A 27,342-nucleotide genomic window follows, 5' to 3' on the forward strand; every position below is an offset into this window, starting at 1 on the left:
CTGTGTTTTACATCATAAACAGTTCTTTATATAAGAACTTTTGGAAAAGTCTTATTTAAAAATGGGAATTTCTCAGATTTCTGGTGGCGGGGGTCGGGGCAAGCAGGGTTTTTTTTTCTTTTCAGGTGAATTTCCATTTAGTGTCAGAATTAATTCTGAATGAATAAATAAATAAATTTTTAAATAATTAAATGAGTCAATAAAAGTTAGAAATAAATAATTTATTAAATGTTTTAAATTAAATGAATAGGCATTTAATTAATTATTGAAAGATTTAATTAATTCCAATTCGAATTGATAAACGAAACATTTATTAATTATCTAATGGCGTATTCAATCAATTCATTTTGTCACTCCTGGCCCTCCATACCTCCTCCGTGACGTTTACATCCGTTTAAATGCTGACTTGGTTTGAGAGGCGGCGCGTGAACTCAGCGGCTCCAGGACGAAGCTCTTTTTTCCCCAAATGCTCCTGAACGCAGCTAGGACGTATGCCAATGGGCGTGGTTAAAGTGCAGCATCAACTTCCGGGAAAACAACGCGAGTCGGGTGTCCCCCACATGTTTGTAAGATGCGAGCTTTTCACGGCTCGGTTTGTGCGTTTGGCTTGATTTAGACTCCCGGGACGTCGCGTCGCTGCTTTAGAGCGGAAGTGTGCTCTTCCTCCTCTGAGGAGTTTGTGGTGGTTAGCCGCAGGGTTAGCGGCTCCTCCGCTGCCGGCTCTCATTCTCGTCACTCCGTGTTTCCCGGACTTATCTGACAGGTCCAACCGGTGACCGTTGGTCCGTCCGTGCTTTGGCGCTGTGGCTAACATCATTAGCAGGTGAAGGTGGGCTTGTTGTCGGTGTTCACGATGGGACACACCAGCCTGGAGAAGATCATCTCCCTGCAGAGAAACCCAGCCAACATCAGGAACCTGTGCATCCTGGCTCACGTTGATCACGGTGGGTCAAAGTTATTTATCATTTATCTCAGTTCTCACGTGAGTCACTGTGGGGGATAAACAAGCACAACGAGCCAAACTCGATCGAAGATTTAACTGAATTGCTGTTCGGCGGGACTGCCGAGCAGGTAGAGTATGAAGAAGGGGAGCTCTTTAATCGGTAGTGCCCAAGTTAATATTCGGCACACTTTATTTACTTACAGCCAGCTGCTGAGTGGCAGCCCACACACACACACACACACACACTGGGATGCAGGATTTGGCGTGATGTATAAAGTGACTGACATCGGCAGCATCACTGTGTTCTCATATATCTAATTACAGCTGTACTACTCAAGACTTTGAAGCTTTATTAACACTCACATTTTACAGATGTTCTGTATTCATTTATTTAAAAGTGTTAAACACTGATTCTGTTCCTGAGGGTTTCTGCCAGGATGTCTTTTTTAAGTTTCTGCCTGTTTTCAGGTAAAACTACTCTGGCGGACTGCTTAGTGGCGAGCAATGGCATCATATCCAGTCGACTGGCGGGGAAGGTTAGTGACTGTTGGCTGCAGAGTTTCTTTGGCAGGTCGGAGCAGGTTTCTCACTCTTTCTTCTTTGCTGCATCTTCACAGCTGAGGTATCTGGACAGCCGGGAGGATGAACAGATCCGAGGAATCACCATGAAGTCCAGCGCCATCTCCCTGCACTACTCACACGGTAACGCTCCTTGTATGCAGGGGGCGCTTCTGCATCCAGTGCATGTTCTCCCCGTGTGTGCGTGGGTTCTCCCCCACAGTCCAAACACATGCAGTTAGTGGCGGTGGGTTAACTGGTGATTCTAAACTGCCCACAGGTGTGAATGTGAGTGGTTGTCTGCGTGTTGTCCTCTGTGATGGTGGCGACCTGCTCAGGCTGTGCCCCGCCTCTCGCCCTATAACAGCTGTGATAGGCTCCAGAATTTCTCTGTAAAAAGGCCCCCGTGTGGTCGTCCTTCACCTGTGCTGGACGCTGATGTGTTGTTTGATGCTAACTGCCGTTCTGTGTTTGTGTGCCTCGTCTCAGGAGATCAGGAGTACTTGCTGAATCTGATCGACTCTCCGGGTCACGTCGACTTCTCCTCAGAAGTTTCCACCGCCGTCCGGCTGTGCGACGGAGCTGTTGTAGTTGTCGATGCGGTGGAGGGAGTGTGTCCGCAGGTAAATCTGCTACCTTGCTGTTCCAGAGATGCGCTTTAAGGACGAGAAATGTCATTTACTGTGGATTCGGTTTTCGGAAGTTCAAGGAGCTCGGAAAGAAAAGCGTCTGGACTTTCTTGAAGATGTTCCACCTCTCATCTGAGAAGCTTCTTTAAGAGCAGTTGGTGGAGAGGCCCAGATTTCCCCTAAGACGTCCTCTTAGGGATTTCTTATCCGTGACCCTCTTGGGACACATCCCCTTTAGGTCTTAAAAGTCTGGGACTCTCCGCCACCAGAGCGAGTTTTAGATTCTTGACTGGAGATTTGATTGGCTGAACCTCAGCCTCCTGAGATACTCACAGAGCCACTCAGGTCATCATCATAATGTAACAGAATAAGTGCCCATAAATACACGTTAGTGTGTAATTACATCTTCCAACAAGTTGATGCATTTTCATCAGCAGAACCGTGATCGCAGCCGGAGCCAGTTTTGGTGAAGCCGCCATGTTGAGTACAGGGACAGATGGACGTCAACGTTCTGCCCGATCATGTTTTACGCATGTGGCTGGAGACAGTCATCATACGGCTTATAAGTTACTTTCAATTTAAACGTCACAGACGGCTTTCAGACTGTTTTTGCACATGTTCCATTTTGTCCTTCTCCTCCACCATCATCCTGATCATCCCGCCTTCAGACATCACATGAGTCCAGCTGTGTTAGGTCCACTTTCCTGCTGGCTGACAGATGCTAACAGATGCTAACAGCAGCACGTACTGACAGGGACTCCTCAGCAGTCCATCTCAGTATCGCTGTCATCAGAAGTGAGCTTCTCTGAGATCAGCAAGAAATGTGAATAAAACCAAACAGTCGTTATCGCCCTCTGCTGGTACTTCAGTACAGTTTGTGTTTATGACGCAGTCTTGATTTCTAACTAAGGTGTTTCACCACGAGCTCTCAAACGCAGGTGTGTGTGTGTGTGTGTGTGTGTGTGTGTGTGTGTCAGACCCAGGTTGTGCTGCGGCAGGCGTGGCTGGAGAACATCCGGCCGGTTCTGGTCATTAATAAGATTGATCGGCTCGTGGTGGAGCTGAAGCTAACGTCTCAGGAAGCTTACACTCACCTGAAGAAGATCCTGGAACAGGTGAGGACCCGGCTCTGTCTCAACCACGTTTTACCGTCTCTAACCAACACCTGCTGAGTCGTACGCTTCGTGCACCGCCGTGATTTGTCCTTGCAGGTGAACGCCGTGACGGGAACTTTGTTCACATCTAAAGTTCTGGAGGAGCGAGCGGGGAAGGGGGAGGAGGAGGAGGAGGAGGAGAAAGAGGGCGAGAAGTCGAGCGGAGACCAGGTTTACGACTGGAGCGCCGGGCTCGAAGAGGTCGACGACTCCCACCTCTACTTTTCTCCCGACCAGGGAAACGTGGTGTTTGCCAGCGCCATCGACGGCTGGGGCTTCAGGTGAGGCGGCGTCGATTCACGGAGGGAGCAAAGCTTTGTTTGCAGGCTGCATGATGAGGCAGCGCACACAGGCTGCAGGACTCAGAACATGAACTGAAAGACTCTGGTGCCGCGGCTCAGCCGGCTCGTGAGACCATGATATTCATGCTGGTGTAAATTAACTGACCGGAGTCACTTTTAGGGCCACAGTTTGGTTGGAGCACAGGCCTCGGTGCTGTTGGAGTTACAGATTATTCTGTGCAGAGAGACATGAGCCTTTAATGCAGATGTGCATATATATAAGCATAATATACAGCAGTGCAGGAAGAGTCTTCATTAAAACCCTCACGCAGAATACAGGTGCACGCAAACCCGAAGGACAGGTGAGTGCGGTCAGGTTTGTTTCAGTCTAAACAGAAGCACCAGTTTAGTTCAATAAGGCGAGTTGTGTGTACGTTTGCACCCTGTGGGCTGGGTGCAGTTCAGGAAGATCATCCAGCAGATGGCGCCGTTCTTAAATGTAACATGAATACAGACCCAGCTGAGTGTTTGCCTTTCAAAGTAAAATACATTGACCAGATTTATGACTTCGCATGAATTTCAATATAAAATACAACTTTAACCCCGGGCTGATCAGCTGAGCAGGGCTGATCAGCCCGGGGTTAAAGTTCACGTCTGTGTCACTGTTAGCCTTTAAGAAAAAAAACAAAAAAAACAAAACACGCTTCTGGATGTTCATGGGGGCCGATTCTGTGTTTTCCAGCATCCGGCATTTTGCTCACATCTACAGCGAGAGGATGGGCATCAAGAAGGAGGTGCTACTGAAAACCCTGTGGGGAGATTTCTACCTCAACGTGAAAGCCAAGAGGATCATGAAAGGAGCTCAGGTGACACAGCTGGGAGGTTTGTGGCGTAAGAATCGCGTCTGCAGTCAGAGCTTCCTGGGATGATAGTTTCTACAGAGCACCGCGGTGTTTGAGACCGTGGTAAAGGTGACACGTTTCTGCACATGGACAGAAAAATGTCAGAGACAAGCGAGCACACTGCAGGAGTACAGGCAGCTACGCTTTGCCTCCAACTGAGGAAACAGCGTTCAGGTCATGAAATCATTGGCGAGCCAATAAAAGGCAGGAACAGTCAAAGCTGTCAGGTTTTATTTTAAGACCTTAAAGTCGTTACGTTGCCCGTATCAGCTGGTCTTTGAGTCACAATTGATGAGACGAGCATAATAAAGCAGTTTAACATCAGCTGATGATGTTCTCCACATCACTGCAGCAGGGTTTAATTCATATAAAACCTGAAACTGGCAGAGTCGGCATGTTTCTGTGCGCCTCCTGCAGCAGCCTCACCTGTCAGACGTGCACACCTGAAAGGGAGCACAGACAGATGCAGTTAAAGTTGTGATGTAAAGGTTTCCAATATAAAACTAATGAAAAGCTGAAGCCTTTGGTATCAGCGTGTCGATGAGGTCGTTTGCATCTGTCATTTTAAACTGAGGCATCAACATTAAGCCAGGTGTTCAAAGTGGACTTTTATTCCCGAGACAAACGAGACTAAAAGCTTCAGGCAGGTTTAAGCTCAGCGTAACAGACGTGTTTGTACTCGGACACAGCAGGATCAGTGTGAATGCTAAACCACGTTTATGGCCTTCAAACTAGACCCGGCCCGTCCACTTAAATGCGTCAATGTTTTATTTGGTGCGTCTCACGGTGAAGTTTAAAGTGCAGCAATTCAGACAAATAATCCACATTCAGGCCAAGTGGGCACACAGCAGCATTAAAAGGAGTTTAACCCCAACTCCACCTAACCAGAGAACCCTGTGGGGGAGCCACACCCAGCAGCCTTTCTCACAGAGGCGGTCCCAGTACTCACCGAGCCGAGCACGCCGCAGTCGAGACCAACGAAGTCGCACTTTAAAAAGATTTGAGTCCAAAATGGCTCAGGCTGAGGAGGCAGCTTAAATAACCAAGACTCAACCTGCCCAGGTGAACGGCATCAGGGTGATAGGCTCCGCCCACGTCTACCCACAGCTAGCCTGCAGTGAAAACGACTCACTGATGGTATAATTACCTTTGGTGTTTTTATTCTTAGCGCCACCATCAGGTCACACTTCAGTCTCATGCAAAGAAATAATAACTTAGAACTGTATTTATATTATTTTTTAATATTGCACCTTAAACAGAGTTTACGCAGGAAAATATTCATTCAATCACAAACTGACAGGTGCAGCCACGTTAAAGCAGAAATTTATGAATCGAGGTGAAACTGGAAAAAGAAAGTTTTCAGTGAAGCATTAAAAGATCAGAGCAGAAGGTGTTTGTGCTGTTGGAGCATTTTAATGGCATCATGTGACCAATAATATGGCTGCTGTGAGGTCACTGCACTAACAGGCCGTCCAAGAAGGCGGAGCTTTGAGAGTGAAATTTAAAGATGTCATTTGGATGTCACCGAGCACTGACAGCAGGTCATCTGTGTCTGAGGTTCTGAACGAGCCATTAGGTGGGAACTTCCTGGTATCTGGTGACGGCCACAGAGGTCGAATCACAAAAGTCGGTGATAGCGTTTTTGGATTTGTCCATCTTTTATATACAGTGTGTGTTATGCTCTTCTGCTCCTGCACGGCGAGAGGCTGAAGTCCCGACTGACCCGGCGTGTTTATTGGATTGGACCGGTACCGGCCACGTTTCCCAGCAGACGCTCGGCTGCCGCCCCCCCCGGGCCCTGAATGATGAGTGTTTTGGCGTGTTTCCGTCTGGCCAGCGCTGCAGCCGTCAGGGGCGAGCGGAGGAGGCGTCAGTGCCTGCAAAACAGAGCAGCGATGGAGGGGCTGACCTCTTATTCATGCTCGCTCGTCATTCACAGGCACGCCGGCCCGTGAATGACACGGAGAGGCTTTTTAGCAGCACGCTCACAGGATGGGGATGAGCTGTGTGGGCTGACCTTCTGAATCGCAGCTGGATGCAGTCGCTGTGTGTCTGCAGAAAAACGTCCTCTGTCCTGTCTCTTGGGTGTTTTTTCCCTCTTTTCATGGATATGTCGCCTCATGTTTTAGTGTTGTGTGTGTTTGCAGCTCACACAGGCTTCAGTGTGCTCCCCTGTTGATGTTCCTGGTAAAAGCTGGATTTCAGCAGAAGTAGATGAGAAGTGTTGCATCAGTGAGCTTCTCTGATGTTACTTTGTTCATTCGACAATTATAGAATGAAAAGAGCACAAACATGTTACCTGAATAACGACATGAAGTCAGTGAATATTAGTTTAAAGGTGGAGTCGTGCAGTGTTTATGGTGAATGCAGTCAAAGTGGACTTTGCAGGTCCCTGCATTCTGTCTAGTGTCCAGCAGGGGGCAAGTCCTCTGATCCTGCTCTCTGATTACAGTAAACACTTTACAGTTTATGGTCTCATTTGCTAGTTTGAAGTCTTGTTGAATAAAACAAGATGCTCCTTTTTGAAGTGATGCTCACAGAGAGTAAAGCGGACAATAAATCAGGTCGTGGTCCTGAGCCGGCCTCCAGGCTTCAGGAACCCGTTTGCTGATGCGTGCAGCACGCCATGTTGGCCTTTTAGATTCCTGCACCTCAGACGGTCCACACTCACGGGCTGAGGTGCTCCTGTATTAATGATCCATTTCATAGGGAAGGTTTCAAAGCTGCCCCAGACATCAGTGCAGAAATCACGTAGTGGGCAGGAAGCACGATGGCCAGCATCCAATAATAAAACAAGAGGGAAGCTGAAACAGGGGGAGGAGCAAAGGACAAGACGAACACGAGGGAGGTGACGCGATGACCTCACAAACACGTCAGGGAGGTGAACGGCAAAAGGGCAAAAACAGAAAACCTTCAAAATAAATCAGGAAGTAAAGACGCACAGAGCCCGAGAAAAAACTCACAATGAAAAAGTCTGATGTGGCAAATCCAGCAAACGTCCTGGATCCAGGAGGTCTTTGCTCCTCTGGTTTGTTTCTCGTAGGAAAACGATTCCTTGCACTGATCAGATTTTCTCCTCCATGTGCGACGTCCCTGCAGGCCAAAGGAAAGAAGCCGCTGTTCGTGCAGCTCGTGCTGGATAACATTTGGAGCTTATATGATGCGGTCGTCATCAGGAGGTTGGTTAACTTTTATTGTTTCAGTAAAATGAGTTTTTATGAATAACCTTCTAAGAAACACGAGGAGGCAGCGATGTTCCACAGACTGTTCTCAGCTGCCAGGACGTTTCCACACAGAAGCTGTGATGTTCTCAGGACAGGTGGGAGCGCGTTCCCGACCCCGCCGCCGTAATGGAAGAACTTTTTCTTTATTTAAATCCCCAGAGACAAGGAGAAGGTGGAGAAGGTGGTGACATCACTCGGGGTAAAGGTGATGGCCAGAGACTCGCGTCACTCCGACCCCAAAGTCCTCCTGTCTGCCATCTGCAGCCAGTGGTTACCCGTTTCCCAGGCCGTCCTTTGTATCCTTTGTCCTGTGAGGTGAGCGCGTCCCTCGGCAGGACGCCAGCACGACATCTTTGTCCCGCCTGTCCTCGGTGATCTTTAACACGCGCTGCAGCCATGGTGTGTGAGAAGCTCCCCAGCCCGTTAGAGATGGCGGCCGAGAGGGTGGAGAAGCTGATGAGCGTGGGAGCACGCCGCTTTGACTCGCTGCCCGAGCAGACGCAACACCTGAAAACAGGTATGCGCGCACGCACACATCGCGCACCACACACACACACACAGTATTTGTTTGGGATTTCTAACCAATGACAGGAGCTCTTTTGTGAGCATGCTTCTGCACGTCCCAATCATCTGTGCAGATCGATGGTGACTCCTCCTCTGGCTCGTGTAGCTCTGAGCGAATCAGGACTGCTGACACCATATCAGCTGTTTTGCTGGCCCCGCCCTGAGGAGTCGCCGTCTTCTTCCTAACCTCCTGCTCAAACACATTTGTATAGATTTGTTTTCACTTTCTTTTAGATTTTTGCCTCTTTTCGCTGTCGCCGCGTCCTGGTCGTATTCAGCCTCACGTTGGTATCAAACAGGAAGCACAGCCTTCAGATCCTGCATCAGCTGATTTAATTTGCCTGACTTTATTTAAGGCTGCGTTGTGGTCGGCTTCAGACGCTCCAGACTAATCTGACATTCGGCGGAGCCTCGTCATGCAGTCTGTGATCACAGCTCCTTAATAATCACCATTAAATGCTTAAAATCAGTGATTATAAAGAGTTATTGTTGAACCCACTGATAGCAGCTGTTTGCAGTGACCTGTCAGTGACCGTGTGGTGGGTCAGTGGCGTTAACGTAGGCGCTGTAACGTGGGGCGTGTGGTCTGTTTGGATTTCGTGTTGTTGTTGAAGCAGCTCGCTGTTTTCAGCTGTCGCTGTGTGTTTGACTCTTTTCCTTCATTCCTGGTGTTTCCCAGCATTCCTGCAGTGTTCGAGTGAGGAAAACGCTCCTGTCATCGTCTTCGTGTCCAAGATGTTTGCCGTGGACGCCAAGGCCCTTCCTCAGCACAGACAGAGGTAGCTGTGTGTCTGTGTGTGTTCATGCAGGGGTGTGTCACTGAAAGTAAAACAGTACTTGTTTAGTCAAAGCTCTCACCAAGGAGCTTTATGCGTCCTCACCATCAGAAGAATTTCAGCCTGTGGCCTTTTAGCTTCAGCACTTTACTTGGTGCTGACCTCGAGTGCTGCAGTCTCATTATTGCGACCGTTTGCAGTCTCATTGCCTTTGAAACGGCTGCTTCAACGTTGCAGAGCAGGTGTGAGCCGCTGCCCGCTCGCTCGGCTAGTCGCTGTCTTTAAGACATATTTGGTGCATCAAGCGGCTCCTGTTTTATTTCCGAGGCGTCGCCACAGCAGAAATGCGTCCTGATGTAAGCCTGAGTGTCTCCGCTGCACAGCGATAAACTCTCAGTAACACGGGGTCAGTCGATGAGTTTGCAGGTGAGTCGGGTCAAGCTGCCGTTTCCATGCAGCCTGTGGAAACAGTGCGAAAACATTTGATGCAGTCTCTGGGCCGTCGTTTGTGTTGGCACCACGAGTATCACAGTACTCCGACCTCTGACCTCTGACCTCAAATTAAAGGCGTGAAAGGTCAGGTATTCATAAAATGTCTTTTATTTTTAAAACTCTGCTGCTTTTGTTTCTGACGGCAACATCAAGGAGACGATGCTGATATATGAGGATCCTGGATGTCACGTCTCACCCTCCCACATGTCTGTGATTTATGACTTAAATATTAATATTAAAGAGCTTGGAAAGAAAAACTCAAGGAATTCCTTGAATTCAAGGAATTCCTTGAATTCAAGGAATTCCTTGAATTCAAGGAACTTAAGGAGGTTCCAAGCTCCTATGTCAGTAATTATTATTTATTAATGTTTTCTGTTTGTTTACTTAATCATTACTTTTACTTTTTTATGAGTGTGTGTGTGTGTGTGAGAGTGTGTGTGTGTGTGTGTGTGTGTTCATATCTTTGTGGGAGGCATGTTTGTGACTCTTTGTGTGTTTGTAGTGTCAGGGTTACAGGTCGTGGTTGGGGCCAGGGAAGCATTATGTCCCTGACATGTCCTCACTATGATATGAAAACGAGTGTGCGTGTAGCCAGTAGGTGGCGCTGCTGTCGCGCCTCGTGGATGTTTGGTGTGTGGACGAAGGCCCACTGTCTGTATTTTGAGGATCATAGATGCGTCTCCAGAAACACAGCTGATTATTCTTGCTGTTTATTGTGAAATCAGTTCCTGTAGCACAGTCAGAGATGAAAACACTTCCTGTGAAAACAGAAGCGCGTAATGACACGAGGAAATGTGTTTCCTTGTAAAACATCCATCATCTGGATCTGCTCTGTTTTAGCTGCACGTATATTATCAGAGAGGAGTGAACGGTTCCCGTGCTGGAGGCAGAAGCTAGCGTCAGAGCGTGCTGTGCCTGGCTTCCTGCGGTGCCCTCTGCGTCGCTGGAGCACCTTTACCTCCAGTTTGTCTCTTACTCCAGGAGGGTTGGTGGTAGGACACAGCTGTTAGCCCTCTCCCGTCCATGCGTCCTTCTTGGAGGTGAACTGAGGGTAAACCACAAACCCCCCAACAGCCAGTGATGGATGGAGCCGTCCTGGCCTATCCTGGCCCGCCTGTCTCTTCTTAGGACGCGAGCGCGCTTTAACATCACACAGCTCCCTTCCTCCATGTCTGGCCCATTAATCTAAGCCCGGTGTCACCGAATCTGTCTTCGAGCCCTTTATGAAGATGGGAGACAAGGTCTTCGACTTCCCGCAGCGAGATGAATAGCGAAGCTGTGTTCGAGCTTGAAAGGCTAGGATGACGAGTTGCAGCGTGGAGTGGATCGCTGCCACGGCTCATTGGAAGCAGATGCTTACAGGAGGCTTGGATTGATGTCGAGGAGTCATTACAGCGTTGGTCCCAGTGTTGGTTTAATGGCCTGGCCTGCGCAGCATGTGTGTAAGCCATTAATGGGCCAGAGTGAACTCGTTGTCTTCGCTCTGCCTCATTGTGCACTGCTGACTGATCTGCATTCGCTCAGTTGTGGCGAAGCTGTAAAAAGCTCTAATGCGATGTTGTGAACTCCATTACAGTGTTCCTCGACTAATAATCGTAGCAGCTAACCAGTGTGACACGAAGACGCTCCGCACATTCATTCCTGTGTATTAGCTTGGGTGTCGTGTCATTTGGACGGTCAGAAACGAGCGGGCTCGCGCGGTCGTTCAACTGCCCCGCAGGACGTGATGATGCGATGACGTTTGGCTGCTCCGGAGTCGTTTTATGCCACAGAGTAGCTTTGACTGCAGGAGGTTTCCAGCTGAGTTCAGGATGATTTTGCGTTTTGGGCCTGAACGTTCGCTTCGAGCGCTTCCAGGGTCACGGGAGCCCTCCCCAGCCGCACACAGACACACACTCCCAGCTTTGGCTGTGGCCAGATGTTGGATTAGAACCCCGGACCGTCTTGCTGTGAGGCAACGGTGCTGACCGCTGCACCACCGCGCCTTCTATTATTACGTTCAACACGTTCTAGTTTTCAATTTTAATCCCTTCTCTTCATCACGGTTTGTGATTTCAGCTTGGATCGATCCTGCCACGTGATTGGCTGATGTTGTTGTTAGCTGCGTTGCATTAATGTGGAAATCGTGGGTCGATGTTAATGTTTAAAATAGTTGATTCTGATCAGTCGACCCAGAAGATGACCAGCAGCCACTCGCAGCTTTGTTCTTCCACCTCATCCTCAGAGGGTTTAATGATGGGGTCTCCACCAGTCTGAGCTCCATCAGCCGAGTGTATTTTGGGGTTGTGAGCATATAGCATACAGCATATGCTCCATTCCTCCGCCTCTGTTTTCATCTTCTTGATCTGCAGCGTTTCTGATGCAGAGAGATTCAGCCTCAGCTCTCAGCTTCCTGTCACAGTTCTGATCCTAATTGCAAACTGTAGCAGTGCACTTCCAGTGGCAAGCAGAGGAAAGGAGATATAGACAAGCTGTCAGAGGAGGCATGGAGGATGAGGACTAGGAGGTATGTGAAAGAGAGAGAAGGAAGGAAGGAAAGGCCATCTGATATTGTGAGGCTGGAAGGAAAAACCTGTCTAAAGTCCCGGCTAATGAGCTGCGGGAGCTTCTTTCCTCTTTGCCTGCAGCAGGCGTGCATCCTCTCTGCTGACATCTGTGTGGCGGCTCACGGCTCACGGCGCCTCATAAACATGTTGTTTGTCACCAACACTCAGGTCCTGGCGCTGTGGGTCACCTCCGACCCAAAATCAGTGAAGTCTTTGACACGAAAAGTTCTGAAACACGGAAAACAAACGACTGAGGCGTCTGACTCTCAGACTACGACACGTTACTTTATGCCAAATAAAAATAGAAGCAGTTACTGTGAATTATCGGCACATCGCAGCCCTGATGACTGAGGGCCGCTGACGATTCATGTTCATCCAGGACTGCAGGAAAAGAATTCATCTGTAAGGGAAACGACCTCGAGCGGTCGACTCCGGCGAGTGAAAAAAGCGTCTGATAACTCATTAAAGGCGTACCTGTAAAAACCCTTAACATTAATTATTGTTGGATCCTGACTGAGGCGGCAGCTTTAAATCATTAACGGAGTCGCTGCTGCGCTGCCACTTGTGTAATTCGCACACAGCGCTTCCCTCAAAGTGGAGACGCGCGTCTCAACAGGTACTGACGCACTCAGAGCGAGGACAACGATCCCCCGTCGCACCCGCGCGTCTTTTTGCTCATCTCGAGGTCCCAGTGGCCAACCCGCTCGCTTCTGTGAAACTCAGGACTGCGATTGGACAGAAGCATTTACAACACAGAGCAGAGGCAGAGACGGCTCGGTGGCTTCACCTTGTTTAGTGTCAGGTGCGAGGGACGGGCGCAGAGCTCAGGTGCAACGAGCCGCTGAGAATCTGGTAAAAATTGTTAATAAATGCTGAAAAAAGCGTCACTACTGGCTAACAATGTGCACAGACATGGCGACATAGCGAGGGCGTGACCTGCAGCGCGCCCAAAGCTCACGGTTCTTTTTCTCAAATGCTGCATGCATGAAATGTGAAATGCGTAAGTCTGCCATGCGGCTGCTGTTGCAACTGGAACGACACCGGTGACGGTGCAGACACTAAAATGATAAAGATTCCTGACATGTTTTTATGCATAAAAGTCGATGAATTTGTTAAATTTCTTCCTATTTCGACTCTTTGCAACACCAGTAAGAGAAAGTCTCACATGTCGGACATGAGCTGCAGCTTTTTCCCAAAGAGCTGTGACATCACGTCCTGTCATCGTACCTCAGCAGATTCGCTGCGAGCCACTGCGTGCTAGTCCAATCAGTGATGGCTGAAAGTCATGTTCATTAAAAAAGACAAACAGTGCTGCGCAGCAGGTCTGATCAGGGTCAGAATATCTGGACTCGCATGATCTGATCCGACCTGACCGCTCACGCTTTGTGGCTCTTTAACTGTGGACAAAGAAAACTCAAGTTTACTGTCACAACTTCCTGCCACAAGAGCTTTCTACGCCGTGGTTGCTGTTGAGAAAAACCCTGCAGTGTATATATGGGGAGTCCATGGCAGGGGCAGTCGGCATAAAATCTGTGCCGGATCAGATTTCTGCCAAGGATTGGTCGAGGCCCGGGGTAGCAGTGGAAACGCTGTAGATCTCACCTGGGTCAGCACACCTGAATCACGTGATTAGTTCATTACCAGGCGTCTGGAGAACTTCAGGACATGTTGAGGAAGTCATTTAGCCATTTCCATCAGCTGTGTTGGATCAAGGACACATCTAAACCTGCAGGACACCGGCCCTCCGGGCCTGGAGTTGGACACCCCTGATATGCAGGGACTGTGCCGGGTCACGGATGTAGTTAAGGACATGTGGTGGATGCTCTCCTGCTGTGGAGCAGCAGAAAGAAGCCTGTGAAGTCTCAGAAGTGCAAATCTATTCATTTGACTGCATATGGACTTTGTGAACTGCTTTGCTTTGACATCGAGGATTATAAAACCCGCTAAACAAACGAACCCAAGTCCCAGTCCAGGCGCTTCTTTAAACCTCAGTGAGAGGGGTCTGCTGAGGCCCTCGGTCTTAACATATCTTAACAATTGGGGCGATCGTGGCTCTAGAGTTGGGAGTTTGTCTTGTAATCGAAAGGTTGCCGGTTCGAGCCCCGGCTTGGACAGTCTCGGTCGTTGTGTCCTTGCCTACTGGTGGTGGTCAGAGGGCCCGGTGGCGCCAGTGTCCGGCAGCCTCGCCTCTGTCAGTGCGCCCCAGGACGGCTGTGTGTGAATGTGTGTGTGAACGGGTGGATGACTGGATGTGTAAAGCGCTTTGGGTTCTTAGGGACTAAGTAAAGCGCTATACAAATACAGGCCATTTACCATTTGCTCGTCTAAATCCTCCATCCAGCTAAACAGCGGGCTCTGAGCTTTATTTAGCCTTTAACTTACTCACTATGCAGCTTTCATGCAAATGTCAGAGCAGATATCATCAGAGTCGCCACCGAGTTTCATTTGCGTTCGCTGGAGCCAGAGTAGAAGACATCTCCAATAAAAATCCTTCAGCAGTAAAAAGCGGTGAAGTGTGCTTTGCAGACAGATTTAATATCAATACATTGTTTAATTTTCCAGCACGCTTTTTTCCTCCGTCTTCACAATGGGAAAAGGTCTGCTCGTGGTCGCGATCAGCCAGCCTCAGTGTTTGGAAGCCATTACTTCATAACCGCAGCAGGCGGGGCCAGAGCCCCGGTCCTGGCGTTCCCATTATTACCAGTGAGCGACTGATTTGACCTCCTGTGGAAAAGTGATGAAGTCCGTAAGGCGGTGCACAGCTGTGTTTATTTCAGCGTTTGATGTAAACGCGGCATTAAAGGGAAAACCTCCGCTTAAACATCTGTTGGCTGCTTTGTCCTTATCGGGGGAAATAATGCGAAGCTGACTCGTGCGGCTTTAAACTGAAAGTCACCCTGAGCCCATTTGTTCTTACGGCCGGGCCGTCTTCCAGTGGGGCCGGCTCTTTTGTGGTTTCCTGCTACAATCCTGAATTCGGGCCGCGGCCCCGTTTATATCCAAGTTATGCTAAAGAGAGGTGCAATCAGTCTCAGTGAGTCTGCAGGGCTGCCGCTGTTGTCAGGGGCAAATTATGGGCTGTTTAAAGTGGTTTGTCATCACGGAGCTGAACTCTGTGCTGCATGCCGTCACTCGGGCCTATTGTGAGCAGCTGTGTTGCTATAGTCACTGTGGTCTTTTTGAAGAGGGCATGCACATGCATACACGGGCTAACACGCCAACCGCACAGCGTGCACACACACGCACACACACGGGTCATGCAGGAAAACTAATGCAGGGATAATTATGTTCTGTTTTTACAGCTTAAACTCTCCTATCGGAGGAATTTGAAGTCTGTTTCTGAACAGAAGGTTTCAGGTGCTGACAGGAGCCCCGATGCTGCCTCTCAGACCTGCTCCCAGAACCGATCCATAAACATCAAAAACCTGTTCAGGATCATCTCCTGCTGCACCTCTGACCGGCTTCTAGCTCGGCTGCAGAGCACGCCTGATCCTAATCCTTCACCTTGATTTTCAGTTCTGGGAAGTGGGTTGTGTGCAGGCGGGAGCGTCAGGAGCGACTCGTTGCCTTCGGGGTTGGAAACTGTGGATCCTCTCAGCAACGATCCAGCACACGAAGGCCGCGGCGGCTTAAGAGAGAAGTCGTTTGCATAAGTTTAGGTGCTGGGATCTGAGAGGATGGGTTGGAATCATCAGCGTCTCCGATGATGCCAGTTTAATTCAATTCAGTTTTATTTACACAGCAAATCACAGCAACAGTCGCCTCAAGACGCTTCATACTGTAAGGTCGACCCTACAGTAATACATACAGAGAAAACCCAACAATCATATGACCCCCTATGAGCAGCACTTTGGTGACAGTGGGAAGGAAAAACTCCCTTTTAACAGGAAGAAACAGGAACCAGAACCAGGCTCAGGGAGGGGCGGGGCCATCTGCTGTGATTGGTTGGGGTGAGAGAAGGAAGACACTTTTAGATTCCTGTTCCCGGATCTCACCCTGCACGGTCCCGCATCAGTCCAAACGTCCAGTGGAGTTTTTAAAGCATATATTTGGGGACAGACAGTTGTCTTGGTTCAGGATTATTCCACATGTATTACAGTAAATAATCATCATCCTTTATAAATCATTTACAGACGCAGAAGGCTTTCTCCTTATGTTTCGGGCGAGGTAGAGCATATCGTTTACCGTTTGCAAGGTTGGTGGTTCGAGTCCAGCCTGCGCGCTGAAGTGTCTTTGAGCACAAACCCAGAGTTGATGCAGAGCGTGAGTGTTGCATGCAAAGCTTAGAAAAATGTGCAAAGAGCTGTGCTGCGGAGGTGCGACTCAGCAATGGGGTGGAGTAAAATGAAACATTTAAACATATAGTGACGTAGTGGAGCGTCTCCAGCTCTGATGGACTCTTGTGTTCAGGCCTCTGACTCAGGAGGAGATCGCCGAGCGCAGGGAGCAGGCGAGACGGCGACACGCTGACAGGATGGCAGCAGAGAGCCACCGAGAGCCCTCCCACTCTGAGAGCGTGTCACCTGCAGGACTCTGCACAGGTGAGCTCGTCTCAGTGACTCGTTTCACTCGCTTTCATCTTTATTAATGTGTCTGAACACAGCTGATGCTCCGAGGGGACAAAGGTGAGCGAGAGCAGGAAGACTCGTTCCCGTTGTGTTACTGTGACGCGTGGCTTTCAGTTTGTGAGTCTGTGTGTGTCACCGTAGCAAAATGTAGTCAGAGACACGCTGCAGCAGGAACTACAGCATGGGTGGGTGGAGCACAAAGCCGTTTGGCCTCACGTGGAGCACGAGAGCAGCGTGAGCCGTGTATCTGTGAGTGTGCAGCGTTGGTCCAAATCTGGATCCATTCAACGTTTCTGCAGCTCCGCCCACAGCTAAGATAAGATAACTCTTTAACAATCGTCACTGCAAAGTCGCACTTAGTACAAGGAAACTGGAAACTGTCAGGATTTTGAATTCTGGATTTAACCAATGAAGGGAAGTAGCAGCAATCTGCCCTGGGGATGAAAATGTTCTCACACAAGCTCCAGGTTTAGTGACTTCTTAGCCGAACCTGTCATCAGTCAAGTTCCAGATAAAAATGGAGATTTACAGGCTTAACAATCTAAATAGACCCAGATGCTCACCTGTGAAGTGGCGTTTTGCACAGTTGCGACACCATCAAGTCGCCAGAATCTGTCAGACAGATGCAGAAACTCAGAGGTGCTTCAGTGGTTTCAGTGCAGACACACAAACAAAGACTCACAAGCTGAAAACATGTCCGCCACGCTGTCACCATAAATCTGCAGCGTACAAGATCTGATCTCGTTTCTCTCTCAGCGAACATGGAGAACCTGACGCTGAAAGACTCGAAGCCAGAGGAGGAAGAGGAGGCGAAGGAGACCTTCGTGGCGTTTGCTCGTGTCTACAGCGGGGTGGTCAGGAAAGGACAGAGAGTATTCGTGCTGGGACCGAAGTACGACCCCGCCCAGAGCCTGAGCACGGTAAGCCCCCCGCTCGCCTGCTGCAGCTTGTGGGACGTTGGACCGTCTCGTCCCGCTGCTGTAGCTGCTTCGATCCCGCCTTCGCTTCAGTTTTGTGTTCGCACACTTCCTCCCAGCACAGCTGATGTGATGCAGGCTGACAGGTAGTGCGAGCGACGCAGATCCTCAGGAGAATCCACGTCCCTGTGACCGACGGCAGGTTCCTCCGCTCGGCCTCATGTGTTCATCGTTTATCTTCAGCCTCACAGAGGAATAGCTGGTTAGCATTGAGTGAACAGCGACTCGAGCTTTTAATGTCTTAACAGCAAACTGTGAACGACTCTGTGTCACCGTGAGGACCGTGAAGTTTTAACATGGGAGTCTATGGGGACAGCGCCCTGCTGGAGCCTCTAGTGGATCATAGTGGAACTGCAGCTGGTGTAAAACACATTATAAATCCTAAAGCTGTTCAATGCACTGCTTCCTGTGTGCTTTGCAGGAATCATGTGAGTACCCTAAGTTTCTCTCCCCTGTGAGTCTCAGTAACGATGCTCTCGTCTCCCCTCTGTCAGCTGCCGGAGGGATGCAGCGCTTCGGACGACGTGTCTGGGGTTCCTCACCTGTCCCGTTGCTCCATGGAAAACCTCTACCTGCTGATGGGCAGAGAGCTAGAAGAGCTGCAGGAAGTCCCCGCCGGAAATGTCCTCGGTAAATCTGTCTCTTTGTTTTTGTCGTCGCCTCGCTGCAGCTGTTGTTCGGTGGCGTGCTGGGCTCTAAGCCGCCTGACACACACGAGGTTCTCGTTAATAAAGTTGGATTAATGGCCGACCTGCGGGAGCGTTTGGGGCTTTCTCTGAGGTAGACGTCGTCGAGTTTTCCCTTTGATGTCGTTGGGTTTGTGGTACCGAAAGGGACTGAATCACTCCTGAGTCATGATGAACAGAAGTGTTACAATACAAAGCTGTTTGATTTAACAAAAAGGGGCAGAGGTACCAGAGTGTGTATAGAAATGAATCAGTGACTCACAAAGAGCTATTCAGAAACAGCCAATCACAGAGCTTCGAATCCTTCGTGTGCCTCTCACACTGAGCTGAAAGTGCAGAGATGATTTTATTCACTGTATCAATCATGGATCATAGTAGGGAAATCGTTGTGAAGCACAGAAGCTGTGGTAGAGGCGAGCGAGAGCAGGTAAGTACACGACGGGCTCCTTCTTTCAGGTTTGACTGATCAAGCTTTCATTTGTTCTGTGTGGGCGCCCCCACACGAGACGCTTTAATGGCTGATGCTGAAGTAGTTGCAGTGAGCATCTGATTGGCCAGAGGCCGAGGTGGTGGGAAGCAACCTGTCTCCAAACAAACACCACTGACTCGGAGTCAGAGCGAGCTGGGAGTGCTCGTGTGAGCGCAGTGAAGTCGCACGCCTGCTGTAAACTGTAAATGTGAATTTCTGTGTACATTAATTATCATGTTATCACAAAGAGACGGCGTGTTTGCAGACGCAGAGTTCTGAGGTCGTTCTGTAGGTTTAAGGTTTGAACGGAGCTCTGTGACCGTCCTGTGATGAAACCAGCGAAGTCATCGCGAGACTGAAATCAGGGATCAGCTGAGCGTGACGCTCATTTTCTTATAGTCTCCTGTTCGATCAAGCAGAGGAGTCGCCCCCTGCTGGACACCAGGGGGACTGCAGGTTCTGTAACAGGGCCTGTGGGTGAAGCTGTCAGTGTTGGTCAGCTGATAGCTTCACGGATCATTTGTCAGCAATGGGAGCTGCAGGAGTGTGTTTGTCACTTAGAAGCAGAGACTCGGGGACGCTGCAGTGCTTCGCAGCCCGACATGTGTTTCTCCTCTGCATACCTCACTCCTCAAACTTGTGACCTAAATTCTGACTCAAACCCAGATTCCCACATCACGGCTTTAAAGCTCGCTCCCCTCCAAGTTTCTGTGAGAACTCCTGCTTTTTCCACGCACCGCCTTCCTTCGATTCAGCTGATGCCCGTACGCGTGCTCGTCTGACGCACGCGCTTGTATGCGCGTTATCGATCTGCCTCTGTGATCTCCGTGGACGCCGCTGTCTGCTGGCTTTGTGTCTGTACTGCAAACATGTTCATCAGTGACCTTTTTCATTTAAACATTCAGACACACATTACTGTGGATGCTGGGGGGGGGCTGCGTGGGCTCTTTATGAGTCATTTCTGGTCAAGTTGCCAAAAAGCAGCTTGGACTCTCTGGACGATGGGCTCGGGGTCAAATTCTTCAGGTACAAATCGTGTTTATTATAAACGAATGTTTTTGCTGGCACAGATTTTTCTACCGTGGCTGATGTGAAAGCATCGCTGCGTCCTGACACGTGACTGAATGCTGGGCGAGTATTAAAAGTGTCTGTGCACCAAGATTATACACACAACTCCACAAAAAGACATATTTGCATTTTTCCCCAGGGGCACTCCTGCATGCACGATGTCGTTAAAATGCATTTAGCATATTTATCTGATCGCTTTATGACAGGCTCAGAGCGATTTGTGAGTCCAGCTTTGGTCTGTGGTGCAAACTGTTGAATTTCTTTTTCTGATCATGTCACCTTATTGCTGTGTGTGTGTGTGTGTGTGTGTGTGTGTGTATTCATATCTTTGTGGGGACCAAAATCCTGGTCCTGAAGGCATTTTTGAGAACCAAATGTGGTTTTGGTGTCAGAGTTACAGTTGAGGCTGAGCGGCTGAGCCTTCAGAGAGCTGTGCATGAACCAGTGCTGCAAACCTGAAGGAGCTGAAGCATCGCTGTGAAGAAGAGAGGAGCAAAGTTCCTCCACAGAGATGAGACAGACCCACAGAAACATCGGTGCAGGTCACTGCTGCTGAACCAGGATCTCCAGCCGCTGGATCGTGACTTTTTCACGTGACTCTGAATCTTCAAATCTGTGTCCGCTGTGCAGACGTCTGCTGCACTTTAAGCGTGTGCGCTGCGTTCAGCGCGGTCCCCGGTGCAGCATCGATCTGACTCACATTATTGCTGCTGGACGCTGCTCTGGGTGCAGGTGGGACCTGTGTGAAATCCTCTTGTGAGGCTGTCATGAATAATGAAGCAGGCGTGCATTAGGATATCGACGCGCCGCCATCAGTTGGCATCAGCGAAGGAAGTTATCAATAAGCCCATCTGCCCTTCAATGGACGTCGCAGCTCGTCTCCTCGTGCAGCTTTGACGCCTCACAGATGGGCCGTAATGATCCGGGACTGTTTCAGACTCTGGATTAGTTAAACCTGAGTTGGACTGACAGATGTTTGTTGTTGCTGTGACAGCAGATCAGTCTGTCCAACGGTTTAAAAGCTTTACTGACACACACTGCGTGAACAAAATGATGAAACGTTTACCTTAATGTAGCGAGCCCTGTGCTTTATTAGACCACCCAGTGTGAGGGTTACAGTCATTCTTTATTTTTATCTTTCTTTAAAAACAGTAAATCTTATTATTATTATTATTATTATTATTATTATTATTATTAGATTAGCAGTGATGAGCATTATGAGTTTACTGGTTGAATGTTCTGCTGGAATAATTTCAGGCGTCTCAGAGAAGTCGGCTCAGGTTATTTCCTGGATAAAAAACAATATTTTAGTGTAAAACAAGTTTTTGACTGCTTTGTAAAATATTTGTGGTCTAATAATTTGATAAGACGTTTGCTAATATCATATTTGGATGCCTGCAGAGCAGATCCGTCAGACTGAGCTCCCAGGCAGACTTCACAGGCTGACAAAGGTTCATGTTTACTTGTTATTGTGAATATTTTGTTCTTTTTAAAAAACAGATATCCGCTCGTCTCAGGCTGTGGTCTGTATTTGTGCTGCAGCGAGTTAATGATCCAACACAGACCAGCGGGTCCACGTCTGAGCGGCTGAAGGAAAACAGGATGAAGTTCGGAGAGGCCCGGTCCTGACCTGAAGCCGACTGAGATGCTGTGGCACGACCTTAAAGAGCAGTTTGTGCTCAAAAACCCTCCAAAGTGGCTGAACTACAACAAATCTGCAAAGATGAGTGTGACAGCTGCAAAAGACTCACTGCCAACACCGGTGGCCCAAATAGTTGTTAGGATTGGTCTATCACTTCCTCACTCTGCTGTGACTGAAGGTAAATCACAGCAATAAAATAAGAACAAGTCTTTCTTCACTTCCACGGTTTGTCCTGCTGCAGCTCTGCGTGTTCCCTCCAGCTGCTGGTTTTTCGTTTGGTAATGATTTCTGGTGATCATCAATCACTCGCTCATATTTCCTGGCTCGGCGCTCAGAGGTGATGTTTTAAACTTGGAGCAGATGTGACTGCAGCTCTGGTGGCACAGGCTGGATGAGCGGGCGATGCTCACGACACATCGTTGAGATCATTGCTTTTGTTTTGCTCGGGGTGGCCGTAGCCCCGGAGGCGGAGCAGGGCACCCACTAGGTTGGCGGTTGCTTGAAGCCCTGGTTGCGCTCCGATGTGTCGATTGGACTGCGAGCGTTGGGTAGGAAGCGCTGGTGTGAGTGAGTCGTGCTGCTTGAAGAGCCTCGAGCGCTGCAGCAGGCGCGGGAGGCAAACATCAGTGATGGATGTTGCAACTTCTGACTAGAATAACTTTGACGTTTGCTGCGACGGATCGGCGCTGTCGAGCGACAGATTGCTGAGCGCGTTGGGTCGCACTGGCCCTGCAGTGCTCGGTTGTCATCGTGGATCGTAGTCTTCACACTTCTACACTTTTCTTGCATGACGGTGCTTTCTCTGCACAAACCTGTTGCGTCTGTCGTTTGTTCGACGCGTGGATTCTCTCCAGTTTCTCTCTTTCGGGTTCTTCCACTTCTTTTTTTCCTTGTGTTGAAAGTAAGGAAACATTTGATAGAGATGGAGGAAGCTCGTTCCTGCTGACGGCGCCGAGTTTTTCAGTCTTGAAGGAAACATTGAGCACAGAACAAAAACACCCACAGTGTCCTGTTATATCCCAGTAAAGGGGATTATTTTTCCAGTGATCACACTGGTGAAAATGATTTTTTCACACTTTCGTATTCAGCCCCTCTGAGGCTGCTACAGTGAAACAGCTGAACGCGTCCTGTAAACTCGAGTTGTGTAAAAGTTGTTTGCTGTCAGGATTAAGATAAGTTTGTTTCTTTGCCCTTTGACCCCCACCTCTCTGAAACACCTCCAGCCTTCTCGTCTGTCCCGGGCAGCGCTCGGAGAAAGCGGCAGAGAGCTGCTGGGTGTTCAACCTCCCGAGGGAAGAGATTGTCTGTTTTCTTTGTAACCGTGATGTTAGTAACGCTGAAATCGGACACAGCTCGTGTCTTCAGGGATCTCGGTGCGTTCTTCTGAGAAGCCTGATGACTAAGCAGAAAGTTGAAGCGGTGGCAGGCAGGGTGGAAACAATTTCTGTTCTTCTCAGATCTATGAAAACATACTGTCTCTCTGTGAGTGTTCGGGCCATGTGGGAGCCATCATTCCTGTCCTGTTACTGGACCGCGGGCAGGGAGGAAGTTGCCAGCGGCGCACCAATGTGTGTAAACCCCACCAGGCTTGGCCTTGATTAAACCCCCATTATTATCTGACGGCTGGAGCAAGTAATTGGAGAAGGACACACACGTGCAGGCGCACACACACACACACACACACACACACGTGCACGCACGCCCACGCACGCCCCCCACACACACACACACACATGCACACACACACGTACATGCACGCACGCCCACGCACGCCCCCCCCACACGCACACACACACACACGTACATGCACACACACGCACACACACACGCACACACGCACGTGCACACACGTACGTGCACACACGCACGCACATGCACATGCACACACACATGCGCACATGCACACACACATACGTGCACATGCACACACGTATGTGCACACACACATGCACATCCACACACACACACACACACACACACACACAAAAGCAGCATTTGATGTGGAAAACATCATTTTCCAGTTAACCACATGATGGCACGCTGCACAGGCTGCAGGACAAAACGCTGTGTTTGTCTTTGTGTGTGTGTCTGTGTGCCCCCCCCCCCCAAAAAAAAATCACGACTGTTTTAAATGAGTAACAGAAAGCAGAAAGATAAAGGAAAGGCAGCTGCTGTGCTGTGTGCGCAGCATTGTGCTGCCTTCCCTCCTTATTTCCTGCCAGCTGTTGGAAACAGCAGCCTCAGGAAATGAAGGCCTCCCATCATGCTTCAGCTCAGTTCAGTTTTAACCCCCGCCCCCTCCCCTCGCGTCCTCGGGCAGCCTCGGGAGGCTTTCCTCTCCAGGTGAGCGTCAGGTTTCACTGCAGGGTTGTTGTTTATAGAGGGGTTTGGTCAGTTGATCCTTTCTGTGTCTCAGCTGGCTCAAAATGTTTGCAGTGGATTAGCACACATGCACTTCTGTGTTAGTTTAATAGGACGAGCGGTTGCCACAGAAGTTCTGCACGTGCTGAAGCTCTCTGTGTGTCGCGTGAGCCGGAGAGAATTATTACCTGCCACCGTGTCTTTGTGCAAAGCTGGTGAACATGTGGTGCAGCACGGAGGTGGAAACACTGCAGGCACAAACATGGCGGCGAGCATCATCACCTCACTGAAGATTGAACTTCCTGTTTGTGGAGTTTGCGTGACATCCTTGATCCAGGTGATTCGAAGTAGGCAGCACGTGTTCACCCAGTGTCACCTGTCACTCCCTCCAACCCTGTAAAGTTCACAGAGATAATGGATGCACAGACATGCATGAAGCAGGAGAGGAGGTCCACTTTAACAGCGATGAGTATCGACCGCTTTCCTTTGTTGCCGTCTTGTCTTCGGTGGCTGATGTCAGTTACTCCAGGATCTCTCTCCTTCTGTCACATGCTAACAGCTCCTGCAGGAGGCTAACTAGAAAACGTTGTCTCGCAGAGATTAACCACATCAAATCTGCCTGCAGCTCACATTTTCATGCCGCGCTCACATAAACGATCACAGCGTGGAGTCTGATTCAGCTCGTCTTAAACAGAGCAAAGTGATTTAGGAGGATTTCTTGGCGTTCATCAGACTTCTGGGTAAAACACTTCTGATGATTATGGCTTTGTTCTTATTATATAAACGTCTTCTGTTTAGTTATTCATGTCACAAACACTGGTGCAGTCCCATAAGATCACTGCTTATTTATGTGTGACCTTGTGTTGGAGAGGCTGCGTTTCATAAAGAAAGAAGGAAACTAATAACACGGCGATGGCCACGCCCACTGGGCCCACCTGCAGTTTGCAATCACACCTGCTCGTGTCAGAGTCATTTCTGCTTTCCTCTCCTGGTGCTTATTTGCACAGCCATGTGTTTTATGTGTTTATCTGATGCTGCTCGGATTGCCAGATCCTTTATGAGATGCAGCCCACGCGCTGCATGCAGTTTCCACACAGAGTGCGACTTCAGCTGACTCGTGTGAGGCAGACAGCTTCACGTTGTGCTTCTCAATTCACAAATGAAATGATATGAAAACATTTTCATCAAATGAAGCCGTCCTGAGCTGGACAACAGGGAGAGAACCAGGACATCATGGAAACGGTCAGTTTGCACAGCGCAGCGCCACAGACTGGCTGCTGGTCACGTGCAGAAAGGGTCAGCGATGCACCAGGAGCACCTCGGTATGCAAACTGGAGCAGCCAGGGATCAAACCATTGACCTAACACTTAGGAGTGCCTCAGTTGCATTTGGTAATGACCTCGGAGAAAAGTCACCAGCCAGGAGCTACGACGATTGATTTTCCTCATCACCAATGAGACTGCATCGCTGTCCGTGCTCGTGTTCACGTTTCCCATCGTCAGACGTGACTTTCTGTTTAGTTTTAGTTTGATCTCACCTCAGATGGTTATTTTAATCAACTGGTGTCCTTCCAACTGTGGAACCAGTTTTCATTTCCTGTTTCAGCCTCAGGAGCAGAAAGCTAAAGTGCCGTACGGACACGCCTGCCGCGTCTCAGCTCTGCGTCCTGGCTGAGCATCGCTGCAATTCAGCAGCTTCAATAAGAAGACGGTTGCACCTGATCGACAGGGCAGAACTTACCTGGCCTGACCGCAGCGTCATCCAACACCTGTTGGAGATGAGAGCTCCACCCTCGCCCACCCTCGGCCACTTTAACTCCACTCAGGCTGAAACCCCTCCCCCTGAAGCGTGCATTCAGTCAGTGAGTGGTAGCTGGGGGTTATGGCGCTTCCCGAAAGCCTCGCCAATATTACTTTGCCCCAGCAAACGCTGACTCGCCTGCAAACACAAACTGTCCGCTAAGCAGTAACTGAAAGTGCGACGCGACGTGGAAACGGAGACTGTGGTCACCTTCAAAGTAAAAGCTGCACTTTATGTTGAACTGTGTTTGGTCACCTGGATGACGCCACGCTTCAGATCGACAGAATCAACTTTTTGAGGCCAAGAAGAGATGTCGGTGTTTCTGATCACAGGAGTGCCATCTTAAAGCTGAAGTGATGTTGATCCATAACTTCTGCGCTCAGGACATTTTGAGTTGTGTCTCAGGATTGCAGGATCTGCAGTGAACGTGTTTTTCGTGTGTCTTCGCTGACCTGTATCGACGGTGTCTGTTTTTGCTGGGTTGAAGTGCATCTTTGGTTAACGTTAACGGCAGAAATGATGGCGCGTTGTGACCGAGCCGTGGAAACTCTGTGAGCACCTTAACAAAAGTCCTTTGTTTGATCCTCTTTGCTGTTTTCGATTAGCAGCGTGCACCCGAGCGGCGGTGGGATTTATCTGCCGTCGCAGCTGAGGGAGAGTACACGGCAGGCTCGACGGCGTTTGATGGCGAGCTTAGTAAGGCCGACCGTTTGTCACAGGGGTTAAAGACGTGGGCAGCGTCGAGCGCTAATCATCGAGGCCTAATGTGAAGCAGCTGCGAGAAAAGCCGAGTGGCTGGAGTCGGTCCTGGGGGAGGAAAAAAGGGGGAAAGACAGAAAAAGCAGTGAAGCGAATGATGCTGATTCAACACTGAGCGACTTTATGAAAACATTTGTTTTGCATCAGGCTCTCCCTCTGCGAGCCAGCGGTGACGAGCGACCCAGATCTTTAACAGGAAGCGCCGACTGAATGATTTCACTGATGCGAACCGCACCGGGCGATGGCAGAGGCCAGCCGGGTTCGTCTCGGCGCAGCTCGCGTCGTCAATAATGCCGCTGTCTCCTGCTGCGTTCGGACGTTCAGGCGTCTTTGTAGGACACCCCCACCCCGTCGCTGCCGAGGCGAGTTTGGGCTTTTTGATCTTCTGTCTGGGAAGTGTTGCTGTTTTAAGAGGACACTTGAATGTGGGGAATTTTAAGCCTGGTTGCATAAAGCCCGCCTTTTTCCTCTTAAGAAAACATTTCGGCACTTCAGACTCGTTGTTGACCGTCCCGCTTACGGTCAGATGATATCGATTTAATCTGCGCGCTGTCAGACATTTGTTTGCTTTCCAGCTTATAGCTGAATGCAGTGGATTCACCCAGAGTAGATCTTTGTTCCTCTATAGTAGAAATAAGTGTTTGGTTGGTGGGCGGGATTGTTGAAGATTCAAATAATCATCAATGAATAGTTTGTGTGTCTGTGACAAACCGGGCAGCAGAATCTCTAAAATGATGCATTTAGTGGGCAAACTGGAGAAAGCACTGCAGAAGAAGAAGAGCAGGAGGCTTTCAAAGGAACAGCTCACACGTCGCGACTTCTCTGTCATCATCTGAGAGCAGTTTGCGTTCGCTGGAGCCCTGCAGACACTCGTGGTTTCTGTGAAAGTGTGGCAGTGCCGGTTCAGCTGGAACGTCTGTCGCTGGTGTTGGAAACAGGAGCA

At 49.4% G+C, this 27,342-nt stretch overlaps 1 protein-coding gene and 1 long non-coding RNA gene across 2 annotated transcripts in view; one reads left to right on the forward strand and one right to left on the reverse strand.

The window, feature by feature from the left end:
* Positions 1-284: 284 nt before the first annotated feature.
* efl1 (elongation factor like GTPase 1) overlaps positions 285-27,342 on the forward strand; it is a 73,094-nt gene continuing 46,036 nt past the window's right edge. The window contains exons 1-14 of the mRNA XM_040011496.1: positions 285-944; positions 1,412-1,479; positions 1,561-1,645; positions 1,991-2,124; positions 3,108-3,245; positions 3,342-3,565; positions 4,308-4,431; positions 7,567-7,646; positions 7,851-7,987; positions 8,086-8,208; positions 8,935-9,034; positions 16,480-16,610; positions 17,394-17,557; positions 18,109-18,244. Of these exons, the coding sequence (XP_039867430.1) occupies positions 854-944; positions 1,412-1,479; positions 1,561-1,645; positions 1,991-2,124; positions 3,108-3,245; positions 3,342-3,565; positions 4,308-4,431; positions 7,567-7,646; positions 7,851-7,987; positions 8,086-8,208; positions 8,935-9,034; positions 16,480-16,610; positions 17,394-17,557; positions 18,109-18,244 (1,735 nt within the window). The 5' untranslated portion in view covers positions 285-853. The remainder of the gene's footprint in view (positions 945-1,411; positions 1,480-1,560; positions 1,646-1,990; positions 2,125-3,107; positions 3,246-3,341; positions 3,566-4,307; positions 4,432-7,566; positions 7,647-7,850; positions 7,988-8,085; positions 8,209-8,934; positions 9,035-16,479; positions 16,611-17,393; positions 17,558-18,108; positions 18,245-27,342) is intronic.
* Positions 4,686-5,513, reverse strand: LOC120721279. Its single transcript, XR_005693147.1, has 2 exons — positions 5,417-5,513; positions 4,686-4,910 (listed from the first exon to the last, which is right to left on the reverse strand). It is a non-coding gene; the product is annotated as an uncharacterized LOC120721279 (long non-coding RNA).

Source organism: Simochromis diagramma, unplaced genomic scaffold (genome assembly GCF_900408965.1).
Source record: "Simochromis diagramma unplaced genomic scaffold, fSimDia1.1 OVJJ01000603.1, whole genome shotgun sequence".
Taxonomy (NCBI): domain Eukaryota; kingdom Metazoa; phylum Chordata; class Actinopteri; order Cichliformes; family Cichlidae; genus Simochromis; species Simochromis diagramma.